Source organism: Embiotoca jacksoni, unplaced genomic scaffold (genome assembly GCF_022577435.1).
Source record: "Embiotoca jacksoni isolate LCO1_2020_lvr unplaced genomic scaffold, fEmbJac1.0.p SCAF_10, whole genome shotgun sequence".
Taxonomy (NCBI): Eukaryota; Metazoa; Chordata; class Actinopteri; family Embiotocidae; genus Embiotoca; species Embiotoca jacksoni.
In genome coordinates, this window is record NW_027185230.1 from 13,104,696 (window position 1) to 13,126,949 (window position 22,254).

The 22,254-nt window shown below is 41.8% G+C and overlaps 1 protein-coding gene across 1 annotated transcript in view; it reads right to left on the bottom strand.

Annotated features, from left to right (window-relative positions):
- Positions 1–22,254, bottom strand: part of LOC138209503 (netrin receptor UNC5D-like) — a 167,763-nt gene that overhangs the window by 54,320 nt on the left and 91,189 nt on the right. The window contains 1 exon segment of the mRNA XM_069168133.1: positions 19,286–19,492. Within this exon segment, the coding sequence (XP_069024234.1) occupies positions 19,286–19,492 (207 nt within the window).

The following is a 22,254-nucleotide window of genomic DNA, read 5'->3' on the forward strand; positions in this document are numbered from 1 at the left end:
ATGGGAATTTAAAAGCCCGGTGTTTCAATTATGCCAAACTATGCACAAAAAAGATGACAGGCCCCCGGACCATTAATGTATAATAGGAGAGCTTTATTGGGTATCCAGGAAATTGCAGCTTTCAACCGATGTGCGTGATGTGATGTCGGTCTAACCCCGCGGAAAAACCTGAATTTCAGTCAGACGACTTTAACGGATTTATTAATATGTGCACGGAGAGTTATGAACAGTTCATGTTTGGTATCTGGTGTCCAACTTTGTCAGTCCCCGCAGGATGCAATTAAGGCTGCACAGTGGGGAGCGGAGGGAAGGACGTTAACACGTAGCCAGCCCACGATAAAAATCTTGCGTTACAGGCTTTGGATAGATTTTGTTTTGGGGATGTTAATGATGAAATAAAAGTGAAGCAGTGACACTGTTGTGTTCGAAGGGAGCTGCAGTAGGAAGGAGCAACATAACCGAAGCACAACGGCTGGAACAAGTGTCGCGTCATAACTTCGTGCTTTTATATGATGGCGTCGTTAAATGATTTCACAATCCAACCTCTGTGCGAAGTCTTTAATTTTTTGTTGTTGTTTTTTTTAATGTGCTCTATAAATAAACTGACTTGACTTGACAGCAGCCAGACCTGTTTTCTTGTTTTTTACAGTTGTTTTTTTTGTTTGGTTTTTTTTTTCAAGTGAGGACTAATTCTGAGTTGTACTGACAGAATGTTTTCAACCTCTGATCTGCAAAGTGGAAGATAGAAATTCTGATTTTGTAACGCCTGGATGGGCGACGTTGTGTCTGCAGCGCGGTTTTGTCCTGTCATCCGTGTGGCTTCACACCCCACTGAGACTGTTTTAGAAGGGAAGCATTTTGTCTGTCTGATTTTGTTGAGTAAATTTTCCTTGACTTTCGGGCTTCTAGCGCGGATAAGTGAGCTTAGGTAGTTAAATGCGTCTTCATTGTCTGCTTGATTGTGTTTATTGTTTTTATTTCCTGGTTTGTGGTGCTGTACCTGATAAGACAAAACTAATACAAGCTGGCTGTGTTTCAGTTTCATCCTCCCTTTTTTTTGTATCTGTATTTCACATAGAGTGCCTGTTAGCAGGAGGAGACTGCATTTCTTCTCCTGTTTCACAGACTGTGGAGGTAAATGTTGTTATAGGAATGTACTGTTCCTGTTCCTTACTTCCCGTCTCGCAGATTTGCTCTGTGTGGCTTAACAAAGATTGTATTTGAGCAGACTGAGGAGCCACTTCTGAAACACCCTCTGACACAACTGACATAGCTGTAAAACGACACCGGAGGAATCCAGCCAAAAAGATTTACATTGAATGTTATAACCTAATGATATGTCACAATTAAATCAAACTTTAGTTAAAGTTAACATTTTCAAGATTTAGGTCGTGGGTGATTTGGCGCCACCTGTGGACACTGATGGTATCAGCACTTAAATACTACCGAAAACTATAAACTCTCCTTGATCAGCTGCACGTGCTTTGTCTGTTTACAGTGCAGCCAACAAACTCGCGCTGATTAATTCAACGATTCAGTCAATAATTGGCCTTCTTTCGCCATAAGCTGCCCGTCACCGACAAACTCCTTAACTGTGGCTGGTTCTTCTTGTTCCGTATCTCCCTCCAATATTTAAGACAGATACCAAAAAAATGCCAAGTGACAATATCCTGCTTTGTAGACACGTTTTTGTTGGATGAGCTCATTAACAGCTACCGTTACTGCATTAATCCTTCATAAAATAATAATAATAATAATAATAAAAAAAAAAAAACCAGTTTATTTTGCCAGTGATGTGATTTCACTGAATGAACAGCAGTAGGAAATGTTGGGTTTGGGTTTGCAGTACTTGATACAGCTCTGATGTGTCTAGAGGAGAGCGAACAGTAAAGTGTGAGGCGGCTGTGATAGAATCACAAACAGTGGCGCTGGATTACATGCATGCATCGTTTCCAATCTCCTCGCGTGTCGGCAGGCAATTACAATCCAGCATGAGGACGGCAGACTCCACCACCAACCAGGGAAAACCCTGCACAGATAAGTAATTATAGACATTTCTGATATGATCAGCATGGTGCTCAATCTAAAGCGATGTTTGATTTCTTCAAAATAGAAGAAGTATAACTTTAAACAATGAAAATTTGAATTTCGGTCTCTATTGATTTGCATTTTCATACAACCTTGTTAAAGTTTAAGATTTCCTGGAGGCAGATCCTCTCCGATTTTTTGGAAAACGGCTAACAAGTCGTGCTTAACGGGCGCATCTCGCAGCAGCTGTTCTGAAATCGCTGCAAAGCTCGGCCTCTCGTGGCTTATCGCTTAATTACGCAGACCTACACTTGTCGAGGAGTTGTCTCTCCACAGGCCGTCATGCCGAACGCTGCAGACAGCAGCTTAGACGCGGGGCCGGGATTAAATGAAAACTAATAATGTGAAATGAAAGGTTATCAAAGGGAGCCTAATGAAGTAATGTAAAACAGTAATGTTCTCTGAAGACACTGTAATCCTCCGCAATGACTGACTGATATTATGTACAATAACCCCCCCCCCCCCACCCCCCACCTCCATCTACTCCTCCTCTCCACTGCCACAAATTAGAGACTTAATCAACATGCCTGATTAAGTGAGAGTGAGGCAGATTTAACTACAGGAAAATAAAAACACAAGATTGCACTCGAGTGAGGGGTACATTTGTCATGAAATCAGGAGAAATCTGCAGTGTCAGTGTGAGACTGAAGTGAAACTCTCTTTGGGCTCAGCGCAACGGTGACGTAAAAGAGTATGAACATGTTATTTAGATACAAAGGATTTGATTTCTCGCTCTCCTCCTGAGTCTCATAACTCCCGTCAGACGTCAGGATCTCCGATTTCTGCTAAATGATAAATGCCCATTGAAGTTTTGAAATTATTTGAAAGTATATTGTATATAATTTTGATATTTTCTTCTGTATCAGAGTTAAACAGGTGTTTGTTGTCTACCGTGCAATCAGTAGCTGCTAAAGTGGTCGCCAAAGCAGCATGTTGCAAATTTACTCAAATGTGAAGAAACCTAAAGGCTTTTAAAGACAGTTTGAATTTCAATACCCAGACTGTAATAAAATGTATTGAAATGGAAACCCTTTTCGGGGCTGAAAGTTGAAGTCAGTGCGAAAGCACCTTAAAGTGCAATACCGCTGCGGGCCACTAGGGGGTGGCTCCAAAAAAACCTTCAATAGATTTCCATTCAAAAAGTATCAACTTCTCAAGAAATACTAAGTCAATCCTTTTTTTCTGGAACTCAATATATTGTCATGTTTGTTCTGGTGGTTCGTCTGAAGACAAACGACTGAAATGAAGCAATCTAGAGAAAGTCTGAGATTTTTGTAACAAACATATAAATACAGTTTCAGTAGCTTGTTGTTGCACCTCTGACATTCAGCGAGTCTGGTGGTTCAGTAATGGAGGAAATGTATTCTATTTTCTAATACTGTAATGTAATTTAAAATGACTAGAAGCTGATATTCTTTCATGAAGGCACAGTGGGCTCAGAAAGCATTGATAAACTTCTGATGAGTTTTGATATTTTTTTTATCATCTTCAGTGGAGCACACGAGCAAAGGAAAACTGGGTCAGTCCATCTGCGGCGCTGTCTTAAAATTTTTAGTTGAAAATTTCAAATTCTTGTTAGCGAATGCTCAAAATAATCAAAGTCACACCTTCATATCTCTGTCTGATGTAACTTTTAAACTTCACTAAGTGCTTTTGGTCGAGCAATTTCACCACTGGCTTGTGACAATAGCCCGAAGCGCCTGAGGAGACGAGGGAATAAGTTCAGTCTTGCCGTCTCTTAATTCACAATCAGACTTCCTCATCTTTATTAATGACGAGGGAAAACAAGAAGAAAACTAATGAATAAACAACTCTGTGCTCGTCCTGATGGGATGTTTTAAGGTGAAAAGCAGACAAACTGAGTCAGAGCTCTGCAGATTCACTTCAGGAAATAAAACAAAAGTGATGCCTTCCGTATCGGCCTGAGTCAGATTATTCAAACACAAACAACAACAAAATAATTCCACTCTGCTTGAATGTCATTCCATCACAGATGTATTCAAATGCAAATGCAGGAAAACTCGGTAGTAAATAGCACCCACATGGAAGGCCGGGGTATTGTTGGTTTGACTGAGGGCTGTGGCTTTTCTTTTGAAAGCCAAGATAAACAAAGGGGTTAAAAAAAAAAAAAAAAAAAAAAAAAAAAAAAATCCGGAAGACACTCCGACTTCCAGGTTGCCTCACATTAAGCGGAGATCAAAGAGCTTTTTTGTCGAATGGTCCGAAATGGCCCTCGGTGACGCTGTTAAAGAAAATATCCTGCAAACTGCTCGGTCATGCCGACGATAACAGTTACTTCTCTGCATTCAGTAACACAAACAGCCATTCAGCTGGCTTTTCCGTTAGGGTTGTCCCGAAGTGGCTGTTTATTTTCCTTTTCACCCTTTTTTTTTTTTTTTTTTCTTCTCCCTCTGCTTTGCCTTCAGGCTCCTGACAACAGACTTGAAGGTGGAGCGGCTTCCTCTTCAATCGTGTCCTTAAATACGCCTCTAATCGAGTCACGAAGGGACACGGGAAGGCCGACGCTCACTTATCATCCTCTCGTTTTCTTTTTTTCCTTCCCGATGTCTCCGTTTTGTTTTTTGTCTTTGGCGCGGAGCATGCTGTGTCTTTCTCCTGGCTTTAGCCCATTGTTTTGTCTTGGCTTGGTCGACGAAGAGGCCCCTAAGAGAGCCGGGCACTGCCAGCGAACAAGTGGCTTGATCCGAGCGGCTTGTGCTTGGCCGGGACCCGACTGGTCCGGCTCAGCTCAGCCTCCTCTGGGATGTCTCTGTCGTACTTAACGTTGCAGCAGGGAGTGCAGGGTGGGAGGGGAGGGGGGGGGGGGAATTTCTTCCCTGAATTCTCCATCGTCTGAAGGGGGTGAGATCCTCGTGAGGCAGCCGTGTGTACGTAGCGGGTGACACGGCGTGGGCTACGTGGGTTGTTTTTTTTTGGGGCCGGTGGGACGGATATCGCTTCAGGAGGAGCGTCTGTCTGATGTGAACCCGGCTTTGGTTAAACATTTGTGTGATGTGACATTGCGGCGTGCTGCTCGGCATGTAAGGGGGTGGGGGGGGGTGGGGGGAGGGTGGTGGGCTGCGAGGGTTGGCTGAAGGCCAGACACAGACGAACCCTGCTAGACAAGCGGAACATGCTCCCAGCAACATCTCCAAGTCTGGTCCCAGCTGTGTGTGTGTGTGTGTGTGTGTGTGTGTGTGTGTGTGTGTCATACTTAATCCCGGCAACCGAAGGGACGCATTACTCCGCGCATGAAAAAATCATGATAATTCAAGCCATTTAAAATGCTGCGAGTCCTTATTTATGTCATCCCCCCCCCCCCTCCTCCCGTCCTCCCCAGTCGCCTTGTTTATGTTTATCCGAAAGCCGCGTGTCTGCTTATTAGGAACTGCTTCTGCATACATAAGTACTTTCCACTCTGTGGGCCACTTCATTTGTCTCACTTCCATTTCTTTAACTAATAGTTTGTGACACCGAGAGACTCGCTGGCATCCCCCACCCCCCCTCTACCTCCCCCAACCACCACCACCAGCCTGCACCTCTCAGTCTCTGTTGCGATGATATCTCACCGGCTTCTGTAGGATCATAATACACAACATCCACACTTCCTCTTACTTCCCCTGCATTCACGGCCCTTTCCCTCAATCACTATCTCTTAATCACTGGAACCAAAACGAGCGCCTCGGTGTCCACTTTCAGCCTCTCTTTTCACTCTCCCGTCGCCCTCTCTCCATTTCCAACGTCCTCTTTCTCCTATTAGCCCCCCCCCCCCCCACCCCTCTTTTCTCTTATCTCTCCATCAAAGTATCATCCTTTCAGTCTATTTAGACCCCACATATCCCCTGTGCTCCACCTTCCTCCCTCCTCTCCTTTCACCCCGTCCTTCAATAATCTCTCCGGTTCTATCACTCATTTCCATCTCTCAGCTCTCTTACAGCGTCCCCCCCCCCGCCCCCACAAAAAAAGAGCCGAAAATAAAGTCATCTTCTGTGATAGGTCAGAGCACCCAATATGCTTGCCTTGTCTCTGGCATCTCGAGGCAAGCCAATTTCCCTATAAAAAAAAAAATACAGAAACGGATTGATTTGGTGTCTGTAAAGACTCGATACAGCTCCCTGAAATCAATCGGACGAGATTATCAGAGCGAGTTGTTTTCCTTGAAGGGAGGTCAGGATCTGGGTATGAGAGATGACTACATGGAATGTCTAGCTGAGCCTTGTCTGCTGGTGGTTTATCAAACGTCTTAGCAATTGCAAAGGGAATAAATGCGCAGAATTTGAAGATACGATGTTATTGTTTGTCAGTAATCGTGTTGTACAAAAAGCTGATCTAGGTACCTTTTTATTGACAAAATCCAAACTTCTGAGGATAAATTCAGATCAAACACATCACGACGTACTTCAAAAAAAAAAATAAAAATCATTATACAGCAAGTAGTTCCGACGCAGAGATCTGATTGGTCAACTGAACATTTGGACATCACACCCCCGCTCATCACTAGAAATATCACTCCACCGTCGCAATGGAAATATATAATTGGAATTGAATGTTATATAACATGCAATATACTGTTATTTGTAGTTGTTAAAGGTCCATTAAATGTGACCCATTTGGTGAAGTTGGGTCTCTTTTGGTGCCGTTTTGTCGCTCCGAGCACCGGTACCGTAACACCACGGATAGTCGCGCACTTAAAACTCCGGTGCCGGCGAGCTTGACCGCTTTGATTTTAACACATAAAACGGTGCTAAAATCTAAAATATACACGAGTCCATTTATGTCTTTTTTCATCGGATACCTTAGTTGCAACAACATTAAGCTCGCTAAGCAGTTTAGTGTTTCTATGTGCTGTATTTATTGAGTTTGAGAAACGATCACCAGAAAGCAGTAAAACGGACTAGAAATCGCCTCCGTTGCTAGGGTCGTTGCTAAGGGTTGGCCTACTTCCTGGAGTAGTAAACGTTGCATACATTACACAAGAGTCTATTGACTGTTTTCCAGTTGGTAGTCAACACCTCATATATTGCCATGGAAACGGAGATCGCACTAACAAAAAGTTTTATATTTTGAGAGTGAATTGCCCCACAATATGAATACATTTTGATTACACATTTTATTTAGCTGGTGACATGTTGTATAATCACACTATTACACTTGTGGGTGTGCTTTAATATAACTAATTACGGTTAGAAAGCGCCTCGGTCCTGACCGCATCACTGTTCGTGTCAATAAAGATGTTAAAGCACACCGTGCAGGATTCAGGGCGCTAGAGTTTCTGTCTTATAATTTAGTGTGTCTCATTCTTTCTTTCTCTCCAGTGATATATTTCCCTTCCAGGATACAGTTTCAGGCCCCATCTCTTACATTAGGCCAGACAAACCTTCACAGCTTCAGGAACTGCATAACAGTATTTGATTATGTTCTCTACAGAAAGCTCGCTTCATTTGTGTTTGTGTGGGACAACCCATTACTGTCAGCCCCGGTCAGTCTCATGTTACAAAGTTCAGGTGAGGCCGGGGGCCTTTAGTGCTACAGGGAAGGCACGCATACATCAATGAAACATTCTGTAAAGGTATAAACATCTTAACGTCCTCTTTGGATGAGTAAAACAGGTGCTCACAGTTATACTTCTCACAGTTATGGATACCCACAGGGAAACTTAGAACCTACGCTTAGGCTACGTTAAGATGGCTTTAATCAAATCAGACAGACTTTCCAGACTGCCTTTGTGTGCAGATCAGATTTGGTGTGTCCTGACATCGCCAACCTATCCGCATGGGTTGCTGTGGTAACGACGTCGACTCTCCAATGCGGAAGTTGCTGGCACGGAAGTGTTTCAGCTCGTGTTCGTGGACTGTTGTTATTGTTGTATGAAAATCGACTCTTTCTTATAGCCCTCTGCTAGTGGCAGCATATATTCTGCTCAATCGGTCTCTCTTTAAAGGATATTGTAATCGTGTGTCGCGTTGCGGAGCGCTGCAGGATATCCGTAAGTTAAACCACCTCCAAATGTGGTTTGGATCTGGATTGCAGAAATTGCATTTCATGTGTTTGGTTTTTTTTTGCTCTTCAGACTTTCTCAAAAATGTATCTGGATATGACAAAAATCCGATTTGGGCTTACCGCCTAACTGTTCTGTACGGGCAACTTGTACCTCACCAAAGCATGTAATACACCCATCTGTCCACTAGAGGAGACAACGTCAGTGTCGCCTGGGTGTGAAAAGTACACAAGTGATTAAGGCACCATGTGGTTAGGTTGAAAAAAAGCTTATAATTTAGGGTAAAATAAATCACCACGTTGCATACTGCAAGTGACTTATTTAATGTATGTTACGTTAAATTAAATACGTTATCAGGTCACTTGAAAAAAAAAAAAAAAATCCACATTGACTTTACTTTCACACTCTTTGTACTTTATAACATAACCAACATCACACAGTTTTCTTCAATCCTGCTCATATATGCGTGTAATTTTCACACTTAGGCGAGGCAAAGCGTGACACCGACACGGTATCCTCGAGTGGTCTGACGGGTGTATTACAGGGACTGGAACGGGTCCTAAAATGTGAAGAAAATCATTATTATATGTCCAAATGGAGTTCCATTGACAGTGCTGTAATTAGCCCTCCACATGTCGACTGTTACATTTTGCTTCCCTCTGCTCTCACCTTTGAACTTTGCTATTGTTTTCAGCACAAAACAGCATTGACGTAATGCTGCTTTAACGGAGGAAAATCTACACCGCAAAGACAGAATACATTAAGAGAACCTTAAGTGTTGAATAAGAAATCGCATTACTGGAAAACGTGCCCAAATTATTCCATCCAGCGTCCTCTGACTTCAATCATAGCTGAACTTTTGTACTTTTCAGTCTTTTTGTAAAAAGAAACACATTTATCCAACGGTGTCGTCACCTCAGAGTAGACGTGAAGAAAGCTGAGGAAGAAGAGGTGATGTTTGATCCCCAGTTAATAGATAATCATAGTCAATTATTCATAGTGATCCTATTAATAAGGTCCGCTCTTATAAACATCTTGGTGGGAGAAGTGATACACGCTCTCTTACCCAGCATGCACTTTGTTCCCGGTTAAAGAAGAAACTATATTTCATGAGAAAACTCAGACTGTTTTTGTCACCAGTCAGTTATTTAAGCAGCTATAGCAACATCACGGCTGCTGTATATCCTCTTGAACAGGCTGTAATGAAGGTTAATAGGGAGGAGAGGACACCTTTTACTGCAGTCTTTATACAGTCCATATAAGTCCAATCTTATTTTCCCTCTAAACTATAAACCCATAAACAAACTCATTTTTCTTTAAACAGCAGCTTCTGAATGAATTGATTGAGTGAGTGTTAAGATAGAAATTTGTTAGAAATGTACATCAACTATATACAATATTCAGGATTTGCTGTATTTTTAATTGGTTTTATCTTGGTTGTATCTTCTACTGCATCTTTTCTACTGCAATACTGTTAATTTTTTTTTTTTAAAGCTTTACTTTTTTGTTGGTTTGTTGTTTAGCTTATTAACAGCCAGTCTCAATGAAATCAAATTAAAAACAGTCAAATGTAAATCAGAATGTATAAACTTGTGCATTTTCCGCACTGTAATTGTTGTGTCATTAATTGTTATAAGTATGTTGCTTTATAAGTCTGGTAATTAAAGCTCTGTGAGCAAAAGAAAACATTCCACCAGGGACAGTCAAGTATCTTCCAATCTTTGGTACATATCTGTAAAAAAATATCTCTCGCATTACCAATAAAAACCATGAAGAGTGTCAATGTGTCCAAAAACATACCATAAGTATCTGTGGTTTGTATACTTCGGCTATAAATTCACCCACTTTGAATATCAGGTCAGTCAACACGGTTTTATCTCTTGAATCATCAATAACAAAAAAGAAAAATCTAAAAAGACTAACATTTGAACAAGTACCTACAACATCCTTCACCTCTGGAGATTTTATCAAGGAGGCAATGAAAAAACTTCAAGAAAATGTTTTACTTGGTAGGTTAAGAGACATTTCTTTGGAAGTAAATGAAAGCACTTCCGCCACTGAAGTCGCCGATTTCAGTCTCAAGCCTCGACTGAATGCAGCAATCCCGAAATTTTAGTTATTGTACATATAATTTTCAGTTCATTTGACTTTGACCGCCATCTTTTTGCTGCAAACAAAAAGCCTCAGCGTTAGTAGGGTTTTATTTTTATTTGGCATTAAACCAAAATGGGCCCACAGTGATGCTGTATTTTTTTTTGCTTTACAGCTAAATCCATGATGTTGACGTCAATAGAAACTCATCAAAATATGGGCAGTTGAATATTAGAGGTTAAGCATTTTCAAACAAACAGTTGTAGCGCAAATATTTTTTGCTTGAGGCAATAATTAAAAAAAAAAAGCTCAGACATGATGTGCTTGTTTCATAATTTCATATTTTTATTTCATTGGTTCATTTTTTTTTTTTAATTTAAAAGTAAATTAAACCATAATACAGTTTTCGTAAGTGTAACCGACAACCCAGAATTTGGGTTATATTTGTCAACCCACTTTTTGATAGTTTTACTTAAAATTTTTTACCATCTATTTGGTCGAAAATAAAAGCCAACATGATGGGTCAAATCAATAACCAAACCCTGCTGGTTTATAATAACCCAATTGCTGGGTCGGTCGCTTTTTTGACCTAGCACTGAGTTATCAAAAAAACCTCAAATTGGTTTATTTTTAACCAAGCATTTTTTTTTTTTGAGTGCAGTCATTTTCTGCTTTTGTTCTATAGTTGTTGTTTTTTTTTTTTTGGGGGGGGGGGGGGGGGGGGTATCTTACCAAGAGCTTGACAGACCACGAGAAGCACTTTAGCATGTTGGTGTTTGTTCTGTTTGGTATTTTCATATCATACAAGGGGTGTTTGGCAGAAAACTGAGGAGAGGTACAAACAGGTTGTTTGATTCTTTTCAAATGAGGCGGCACAAAGCAAAGTGTTGGTATTTTGGCGAAAGCCGGACCGCAGACGTGCTGAGAACGGACGCGCGAGGAGCAGGTCGTGTCGGTGAGTCCATGCTAAATCCCTGGGAGGATCCACCGTTCCAGGAATAAGGCTAATAATATAAATTTCATTTAGCACTTGCAAACGAGGAGATGTGGCTCCGGAAAAAAAACTCCACAGGGAGTTTAAAATTAATGGCCGATACTTCACATCTGCAGGTGCCGAAAATGAAAAAAAAAAAAAAAAAAACTTCCGTTACTTTAATTTAACCCCCATAAACTGTGTGAAGGAAGAAGGACAGATCTGTGATAAATTCGCAGTCTGCAGTTTGAAAAGTAGAGCACGGGGCCGAGATGTTGTGCGCCATGATTCACCGTGTTTACACTTATTAAATCGTGTGCGAACAGAAGTAGGCTGCTGCAGAATATCCACCAAGACTTGCGCACACATCAGATCTGCTCAGTTGGATCTTCGTGTCACCGTGCCGGTTCATGTGACGTCCCGGTGAACGTGTTTGACACGAGCAAATCGCAGTGGAAAGAAACTCGGAGACAATTAAAAGTTCACACTGTTCTCATTACCTCTAATTCTTCTCTCACTTTCTTCTTCCTCCTCTTCGTGTCTCCAATTCAAAAACACAGGATTACCAGCAGGAAATATTCCCGTGTGTCATAGCCTCCTTTTTTTCTTTTTTGTCTGGCAAAAGTGGCATCTCATTTGTAATTCCTGAAATGTATTTTGGGATATGATGGTGTAATACAGGAGAATAAAAAAAAGAAAAATGCGGTTTTTCATAGATTATGGAAATGATTGCCGTTTCTATCATTTATTTCTATAGTTATTGTGCAACCAACAACAGTAGTTAAAGTATAATAACTGAGAAACATGACGTAGTTGTCGCGGCACTTTCAATATCTCCACACTTTGTCTCTAAACGCCACACAGTCTGCAGATTTGTTGTGCCTTATTATATTCATGTCAATAAACTGTGAATCATTCAGCTGTTATTTCCCCACTCTGAGAAACTCCTCTCCTCCTTTTTAGTGAGCCGTTTTTCAAAATGACACTCTGATTGCCACATCTGTACGAGAGCAGTAATGAGACTGTCTGAGAAGTTTGATATCTGTCACCTCAGCTCACCGTCTTCTCGTCTGGTGTAGCTCTCACCTCATTATTTCATGATTCTTTATTATCCTATCGAAAACCTCTTAGTGACATCTCAGAAGAGTCTTTTTTTTTAAATTTTTTTTTTTAATAATGGCCGCATAATAATTCGTGTTTTTAAAGGGAAAGTTTCACATTTTGGGAAATATGCTTTTTTGCCTTCATACTGATAGTTATATTTGAAGGTTGATAAAACTCTCATGGTAAGCTCAGGTGGCTAACTTAGCTTAGCATTAAGACTTGAAAAGGGGGTAAATAGCCTGGCTCTGTCCAGTAGTAGCAAAATACACCTACAAGCATCTCTAAAGCTGCGGGAGAATGTTTTGACCCGGATGTGTATTATACCCATCAGAGCATTCGAGTATAATGTGTCAGTGTCACGTTTTGCCTCGCCGAGGCGTGAAAACTACACGCAAAGAAGGAGGGAATGTGTCGAAGCGCAGAGTCACAAAGGCCACCAGGAATCTGGCGTCAACATGGATTTCTTTGAAGTAACGCAAGTTACATACATGCATGTAGCAAATTTAACTTGAATCTAGAATCAGTAATTTAACTAATTTATGTAAAACGTCCTTTTTATGCAAACCATAATCTTTTCCCAACCTAACCATGTGATTTTTTTGTTTCTTACTTTTGTTTTCGTACTCTTAGGCGAAGCAAAGCATGACACTAACACGGTACCCTCTAGTGGACTGACGGGTGTATTACATGCTTTGGCTTGATACAAGGCTGTGGATTTTGCGATTAATTGTGTTTTTGAATGTCTGAAGAAGGGCAAATAGTTAGTGCTTAGTGTAAAACACATACGCTAGCATGTGGCTGCTCAAGTCGTGAGCTGTCTGTGGAGTGGAGTTTTCCCCGATCAGCATTTTACTCTGTGACATTGTATATATCATTCATTTCCATAAAAAAAACATTTTTACATTTGGTTCTTCTTGGCAAAGAAAGCGAATAAGCACATTTTCCCAAATATGTGAGAATGTTTGGTCGTGTGCAAATTTCCGTCTCCCTTCATGCATCACTGAATCCGACATGAACTCACTGCACATTGCCCTCCTGCTGTTAATGTCATCAGATGCATTACAATTTTCCAAGTGAAACTCTTCCCATCCTCACAGTTTAATCCAGACAATAAAACATAAAAAGAAAAACAACACCTCACTCAAAAACCAAAAAAACCCCGACCTAATAAACAAAAGCATCTAAATGATCTGATTGGATGTCCAACTTTTAGTGTCAGCGTTTATCTCCCACACTTCCTTATTGATAGATGAACTATATTTCAGGTTGACAGCAACTCATTGCCCAGTTAATGGCTTGAACAGCACAACAGTGTCATTATTCGTAATAACTGCATAATGATAATAAATGGATGTTCATTAGAGGTTCTACAACCCACACTATGTCACACAGGGATACATGACAACAACGTCTGGTTCATATCTGCATGTGACGAGAAATTATACTGTCAACCCTTTAAGGTCACGGTTTCTGTTCTAACTGAATAGATTACAATAAAACTAGATCTCTTGTTTCTTTTTCAAACTGCTTACCTCCACGCTGAGAACAATAGATCTCGATTCCAGCAGGAAATACATGAACCACAAGTCAAGAAAAGACAATTCCTCCCTCCACCTGACACTGCTGTATTTGTTGCTGTCTCAGAGAAGTGGTAGGAGTTAAGTTACAGGCACAGCGGCTTCCTGCCCTAAATAGACGTGGTCTGTCCAAAAGCCAGCCGGCAAGTGCACAAAGGTTGTCTTTGTAGTGAAATAAAAACATATCAGCAGAATCTGTAGAGCTTAGACTTCTTATGTATATTATGGCTGCTGATGTTATTTTAAATGAAGTCCTCCTTCTTTCAGCCTGTCTTTTATTGAACAGCATTTCAGGACCTTAAGATTTAGAAACTAAATAAAAAAAAAAAAATTTAAAAAAAAGGAAAGAAGTCTTCATGTCGTCAGTGTTTTTAGTATCAATTTTTTAAGAAGTTCGAAGACAAAACCCGCTCGCACTTGCTCAGTCATGGAAAATTGAGCAGTGAGGATTAGCTCAGAGAAAATGACTTCCAGGTATGAAATATTTAGACATTACACGGTGTTAAAAATATCTTTTTTACTCTGCGAACCATCTCGCAGATTGAGAAACACAATATGATTTATGAACTGGAGTTGAAACAGACTCCACATTGTGCCTTGTGTTTATGACAAGAGCACTTATATCGTATCATGTAATGAATGTTTTCTTCTTTATGTTGCGACATTTTCCTTGTCTGCTGCTCTTGTCTCCTGGAAACCAAATCTTAGCTGAGACTGAAAAACAGCACAACACATCTCTCCCTGCCTGAGTTAGCCGCCTGTGGACAGACAACGGTCTCTGTCCTCTGCTTTAAACCCCCCCCCCCCCCCGGACAAACAGTGTCAGGGCATGTGTTGTCGAGTCTGTCCACATTTAATTCACAGCTTACCGCTTTAATAGCTACTGCCCCCCTGCTCGCTGCTGAACCCAGGGGCCGTTCTGTCGCCCGAGTCGGACTATAACAGCTTGTACTGAGATATAGCTGTTCAACTGCCTCCTACAGATGAAGCTGGACGGACGGCCAGAAGTGTCTCAGCGGAGGCAAGAAGGTTCATTCTCTCGACATGAACGCACGTCGGCGTTACAAGTAAATCTGTGGTCAGCTTCAAAGAAATCCTCCGCTTCCCCCGACCTCTGAATACTAAAAGCGTGCCCGAGCAGCACGAGTCACACGTCACCATGCAAGCGGGGCTTCAACAGAACACAGAGTTCTGATGTGCATGAATTTCAGCTCGGATATCTTTGTCCGAGTGCGAGTACAAAAAAATTAGACGGTAGGAAGGCTGCTGCACTCACACGGCGACTGACGCACAGAGATCAGAGGACGTTAACCCTAACCCTAACCTGCAAGGGGCCTGCGAAGAAACAGGTGCTAAAATATTCGATACATAACAGAAATACAATCATTTCAGCTGCACTGAAACAGCAGGGCCATTAAAAGCCCTCCAATTTCACACAGGGTCCAGCCACATAATAGGGTTTGACCTAGATATGCAATTCTTATGGGAGAGGCGGGAGGTCCCAATTGAAGGGACAACACTGGATTTTACAGTACAAATCTCATTTTACGACGCTTTCTTTGACATATTTCAAACGAGTTTGGCCACACAGGAGTTGCGTGCTTTGCAGTAGGTATTAAGGGAACATCTGTGGAATTGTGGAGACAGAAAATACAGGAATAAAAACATGCCCATGCTGGTGAATTTAAGCTGTTGCGAAACAAAATGTGTGTGTTGATTATCAATTTGTTATTGTTCACATAAAAGAAGCTGATTCAGCTGGTTTGGGTGAAGCTCAGCTCTGTACATTTTTTTTTTTTTTTACTAAACATGAGAAGCTCTCCGACACTTTTATTTTGTCAAAGTAAAAAAAAAAGTTTGAAGACCCTTTGCCATAAACAAGATAAAAAAAAAAAAACATGCTATTGAGCTGCTAAACGTAATGATGAAGCATTTCGGTTTTTTTTTTAACTAGCAGCAATAATGGTTTTGCATTTTGTTAGCAAATTGTCCTCTTCTGAAAAAGGTGCTTAAAAAGTAGAATTAGAAAAGTCATTATTTTTCAACATTACAAAACTTTTAACACGATTTCAATAAAAGGTATTGGAAAACCATCAAGTGATGGCCAACATCGCTACTCGCTATTATTTTTTGTCCATTTTAGTTTCAAAACCAATTACAATTTAACAGAACAAAAGATACAAACATGTAATGGAGTGATGTCTAGTGTCATCATCATTTTACATCCCCCGCTCATTTCAATGACCGAATCGACAAATGTGGAGCCTCTAAAAACGATGCCATGTTTGAAAGGACATCTTCACTGTGCACAAATCACGTGTTTAAAAAAAAAAAGAAAGATAGTTCCAATGTTCGAAGCACTCTGCTGCTGGAGGCTGTTGGAGCGTGCAGTCACATCCAAGTGTGGGCAGTCGAAGATGGCCAGGTCTAGTGTTCTTAAAAATCTCCTGCTATTGGCATTCATTTGGGAACATTTTGTTCTCCGCTTATTTTTCCTTCCGCGACATCGTCCAATTAAGTATCTGTAAGAGCTTCGAGGTCGTAACTCACGCCAGGGGGCCACTGCTTCGTGATTATTCGGTAGTTTCTCGTCGTGTATACTGAAACACTAAACATTACAAGGTGGTCCCAGCTCCCCTCCCTTTTGTGTTCCTCTCTCTCTTCAGGTGTTTCTTTTCCGTGATGAGCAGATTGCCCCGGCCACTGTATCCTATTTAAGGGATGTTGGATGGAGAAGCAGCTTTCCGATTAGTGACTTTCGTTTGTGTCTTTCTATTTATTCTGAAAAAAGAGAGAGTTTTCAGGTTTTTATTTGGTTGTTTAACTCCTCTGTCCTGGATAATGTAGCTGGTGAAGCTCTGGGTTGAGACTCCCTTTCATCATTTTGATATTTTTGGCCAGCCTCCAGTCTCCCGTATTTCTGTTAAATTTTTGTAGTGTTTGCAAATAACATCACATTTTTCTTACTGGTTTTCAGGTATAGTGTCTTCTTTATATGTTGGTGGTCCAAAGGTTGAGCCTAATGTTTTGCTGCCGTTTCCAAAGTTATTGAACTGTTCTCGACAAACAACTCATTCAAATGATGCTTAAAACAATGCCTCTAAATCAGGGGTGTCAAACTCATTTTAGTTAAGGGGCCACATACTGCCCATTTTGATCTCAAGTGGGCCAGACCAGTGAAATCATAGCATAATAACGCATACATGACGACAATATTTCTCTATGTTCAAATCATTGGTGAAGGTTTTTGGATGATAAACCCTATTTTAAGGTCTTTCTACAATAAACTAGAAACATAAAGACCAAAAACTCAGACATCAGCCCACTGTTTATCTGCCTGGGCTCTCCTCTGCAGATTCCCTAGCAGCGAGCGCTGCTGCCTCCGGAGCAGACGTCGCATCTACGCTGTTTTTGAAGCAATTACTGGATTGATTAAAAAAATTACAAAATGTTTGTACTCATAAACCTCCATATTCTCAGAAATGCAATTTATGTCTTTCTGTAATTTTCACATTTAGCAAAGTCATCCGGCGGGCCGAGCTGGACCCCCTGGCGGGCCGGATCCGGCCCGCGGGCCGTATGTTTGACACCCCTGCTCTAACTAAAATAAATAAATAAATAAATAAATAAAAATACTGTATATAAACCATGCTGTTGGTAGGAGGAGGCAGTTTTCTATACCAGTCTTTCTTTTCTTTTTTCTGCCTTCGTTGAGTTTAACTGCAGCACGAGCTGTCAATCTACAGAACGTGTAACGCTGCTAAACAGGAAACAGCATTTCGAATAGCATGCAGAAAACTTACTGAGAGTTTCTACAGTAGAACAAAATGAAAAAAAAACCAATGTATTTATGTCTGTGCAGCTCCTACTTTTTTTTTGTTGTTTTTGTTTGCAAAGGTCAAGGTTACAATAGACTAATAAAATACTTCAATTCCAGCGGCATCCTGTTACATCTTCCAACAGCTCGTAGTTAGGCGGACACATCCTGACACGGAGCTTCCTACTTTATGAGATGCTCTCCTTTTTAAGTCCCCACTATCCCCCACCTTTTTTTTTTGTGTGTGTCTGCCTGCCCCGCTGGAAACAGATCTGAATGGCGATAAGCAGCCAGATGGGAGCAGAGCTATGAATCCCGACCAGAGGCCGTAAAAATTTAAAGGTCCATTGTTAACTCTGGGAGGAGATACTGCTTGGTGCCGTGTGCTAAGTGGCATCAACGCCGCTTCACTAATAGAAGGCAAAAGCAGCCTCATAAATATTTCGCCTTCATCCCGACCTGACAAACAAACACATGAATAAATAAAGACGGGTAGCCGATATCTTTATGATTATCCCTGCACAAATGGATTACACAATAACCTTATTACAAATTATGCCGGAGAATCATCCAATTTAATTCCAATACAAACACATAATGTGGTAAAAAAAAAAAGAAAAGAAAGAACAATTTGGTTTTTTTTTGTATTATTGCTGTTCAATTCTCTGTATAAACACGAGGGAACTTGCGAGATGCTCGATACTCACGGTGAGATGATGCAACAAAAAAACAGACGCGAGTAAAAAAAAAAAAAAAAAAAAAGAAGGAAAAAAAAAGAAAAGAAAAGGCAAATTTTTCTTTGTGGTTTGAATGGATTCATTTTGAAGTTAAAACAACAACAACTGTGTTTCAGCAAGTTGCATCAGTAAAAGACACCATTCAGAGTTCAAAGTCTAATCCGAAAATTGAAGAAGTTGGTGCCTTTCGTGGTCTAACCGTTGTCGTTTCGGTTCAGATCAGATGTGACACACAGTACGCACCGCAGAGGTGAGGCAAGTATATTTACAGGGTTGGATGTAGCTGTGGGCTTTGTCACGAAGAACCGTGAGCAAAGTAAAATCCTAAAACTTCAGTCCTGGCTGCCAAGAGATGTAACCGAAAACGACAGGGAGATGCTCGGCAGGAAGGAATTCATACTTGGAAGTGGTTCTGTATATTTGTCTGTGTAAATGTTGCATAAAGGTCTCCGTACGTGAAATTGAACTGTTTTGACTACTGAAGCCATAATTTCAGCTGTTATTTTATGAACAGTCGTGGTTTTGAATACGACGCGCCGCGATGTCCGTCGAGGGTCGTTGTTTCGAATCTCGCGAGAACGCGCTGCCGAGACGAGAGCTGGCTCGCACGAAGGCACTGCTGTACCGCGTTCAAGGTCAAATCGGTGACCTCTGAAGTTGAAGCCGGTGGTCGGATGTTTTCTGAAACATCTCCAAGAACTCAAAAACCTCTTTTCATGACAAGCAGCCAACGAGGTATTTTGTTTTACATGTAACGTGCCTTTACTTCATGCTGGCGCTTGGGCGCTATTTGTTTTATGCGATCATTGTGTTGCCGAGACAATTCCCTTGTTGTTTTGTTTTAATGGCTCGTCTTACGCGGAGCACTTTGTAACTGCGGTTCAGGAGCGTTCGCCGTACCTGTCCCGAGGTCGGTGTGCTCCCGGGACATGTGCTGGCTCTGGTGGACCCACTCGCCGTTGCACTTGAAGAAGATCTGCAGCGCGGGCCGGGCCTGACACCGCAGCTTGATGGGGTTACTCTTGACGATGTAGGCGTCAACGGGCTCCTCCAGGAAGTGGGGCAGGGTCCCGGACTGGCCATGCTGCAGGGCTTCACCGCGGGGACCTGGGGAAGAAAAAGAATACATCATCAGACTTAAAACGGAATGACTGAACAAACAAAAAAAGGGATCGGAGGAGTTCATTATTGATTCACGACAGCGAGGCGGCCGATTCAAACCATCCGATATTTATTCTCTGCCAGCGACTCCCCCCCTCCCCCTCCCACACGCACACCTTCCTCCTCTTCCTCGCCAACTAGCAGCTGTTAACATATTATTTTGGCAATAACAAAACAACACAACGTCACCCCCATCCCCCCCCCGAAGTCCGTCGTCTGCAGCAACTCGCGCCGAGTTCACCGAGGAACGAATCCCCCTGGGCTTCACAGCGTTTGCCGTTTTGCAAAAAATCTGCAAAATATTTATGGAAAAAAAAAGAAAGAAAGAAAAAAAAGAAACGTCATATTTGTTTAGTTTTTTTTTAAAAATAATTTAAGTGTTTTATTTTTCTGAAGGGGCGGAGGCGTTCGACTCCTCTGGGAAACGGTCGGAGTTATCTCAACCGCACTGTTGCCTCAATTTATGTTCTATGTCCTCTCTCCCTCTCTCTGTACGGTAACAAATAGCAACAGCAGCAGAACTACAGCTTTGTTAGAAAGGGAGAAATCCCAATTTTATGGGAGTTTCCAAGGCGGGGACAATTCCCCGGAGACCCGGCCCGGCCGAGCTGCTGCGGGGGGACAGGAGCGGAAAGTTGTAGCAGTTGTTATTGCAATGCAATCCTGCCGGAGCACGGAGCGCGATTTCACGACCGAATGCGCCATCGAGAGGTGAGACCCGACGTGATAATCAGTTGGTAAAAATGTCAAACAAATAGACAAGTCGTTGAAAGAGCAAAAAAAGAGTTTCCAGGCGACAAGATTTAGACAAGTCGAAATTTGGGGAATAAATATGTCATTTCACAGCAGATTTCTGGAGTTCAATAAAACAGAGTTGGATGTTTTTATTTTCAAAGTTAGACCGCAGCTCGCGTTTAAAGATACTCTTTGACGGAGTAATATTCTGTTATTTATTCGCCGGGTGTTGAGCAGCACGAGTCAGCACTTCCCCCGGTGTTTGCTGTGCAGCTTTGTTGCCGTATTAGTATTTCCCAGCACGCTTTTGTTATTGCTTCGGAACTTTTAAGAATAAAACAACCAAATGATGGGCAGAAATTATATATTTACTTGTGTTCAAAACATGCCCTGTTGGAACATTTCAATGTAATTATACACAAAATGGAGCCATGATTAAACACCGCAATATATAACTATCACAGTCGCATTCAGTAATCGATTAGCTTGTTGCTTGTAACACGAGCTAAGTATTCACGCAGCGCCAGTTGAAATCACACTGAGTATATTTGTTAAATATGAATTTGCGATCGTCAATTCTGTCTAAAACTTTTCTAGCGTGATGACACCTGAACTCCATAAGTGTCAAATAAGACGTGTTTTTTTTTTTTTTAAAGAGTTGACCGTTAACGCCGCGAAAGAGTTAAAACAATAAAACATTTCAAGGCGATAGCGCAATTTTACTCTTCAGGGGATTCATGTTTTAACTCCCACTGGAGCTCAGGTTCAACTCCTGAAAACGGTCGAAAGATCAACTCCTGGGAGAGAGTTGCTTTCACTGCACTCGACGGTGTCGCCGCGCGCGCACTCAAAAGTCGAGTCGGTTTGAACTCGCCGAGAGTTTATTCCATTCGCTTCACGTTTTGTTCAGGCAGATCTACAGCCGTCCCATCACACGCTTTCTTGCGTCTCGCCGACGAGGCGCCGGCGACGCCTACGACAGGCATCACTTCCTGCTTCCTCAGCCCCTTCGGAGGTGCGCTCCAGTCGGCGCACGTTTCCCTACTTCTGAGGCCCGCAAGTGTAATCACACTCCGACTAATCCCCTAGTTTGCTGGAACCTCTTTCATGCAAGTGTGAAGGGTTTAGGGAGGCAAACCGTCTCGCACCCTCCCTTCCCCAACCCCCCCCCCCCAAAAAAAAAAAAACTCCCCGCTGCACACTGCATGTTTCCTCCACAGTGATGGCTGTACCTCTGAAAACCCCATCAGGATTAGAGAACCCACTCCCCCGCCCCTTTTTTTTTTCTCTCTCCAGCTAATCTCATCCTCATACCTTTTCCTGCCGGATGTCTCCCGATTGAGGGAAACGGATAAAAAAAAAAAAAAAAAAAAAAAAAGAAGAAGCCTGTGTGATTCCATGGCTGTGAAAAATCACAGCGTTCCTCTCCCCTCCGTGCGACAGGTTCACGTTCTCCTCCTCGTTCCCGGAGCCGAGGCTGAACAAAGAGACATGCTTTTAATTTCAAAATGACTAGCCCCAGGCAAGCTTTTCTTGTACAGAAATGCTCCAATTTGTTTAGCGCACCGAGCGTCGACATGGTGCGTTTGTGTTTGGATGGATGTGAGAAAAATGAATAAATAAAATAAAATAATAAAAAAAATTAAAAAAAAACAGACGTGAGTGCGGATCCAGACAATGATAGATGGGAACAAGAATACCCAAACACATCGCTGTCAAACAAAGCCACAGCCCTCCAAGTAATGACTCATTATGGTAATAAATCAGGTATTATACTAATGCTCGCCGACATGACAGTTTAATGCAATGGAAACTAATACCTGCAATATCAACATCAACATTAGGGAGGTTTTAGTGAAGAATTACAGGCTTTATTTCAGAGTTAGCTGTCAAAATTTCCAGGAAACTCAGGTGTTTTAACCTCGCTGTGACATTTGGCTCGAAAGGGAAACACAAGCACTTAACCTTCTCTG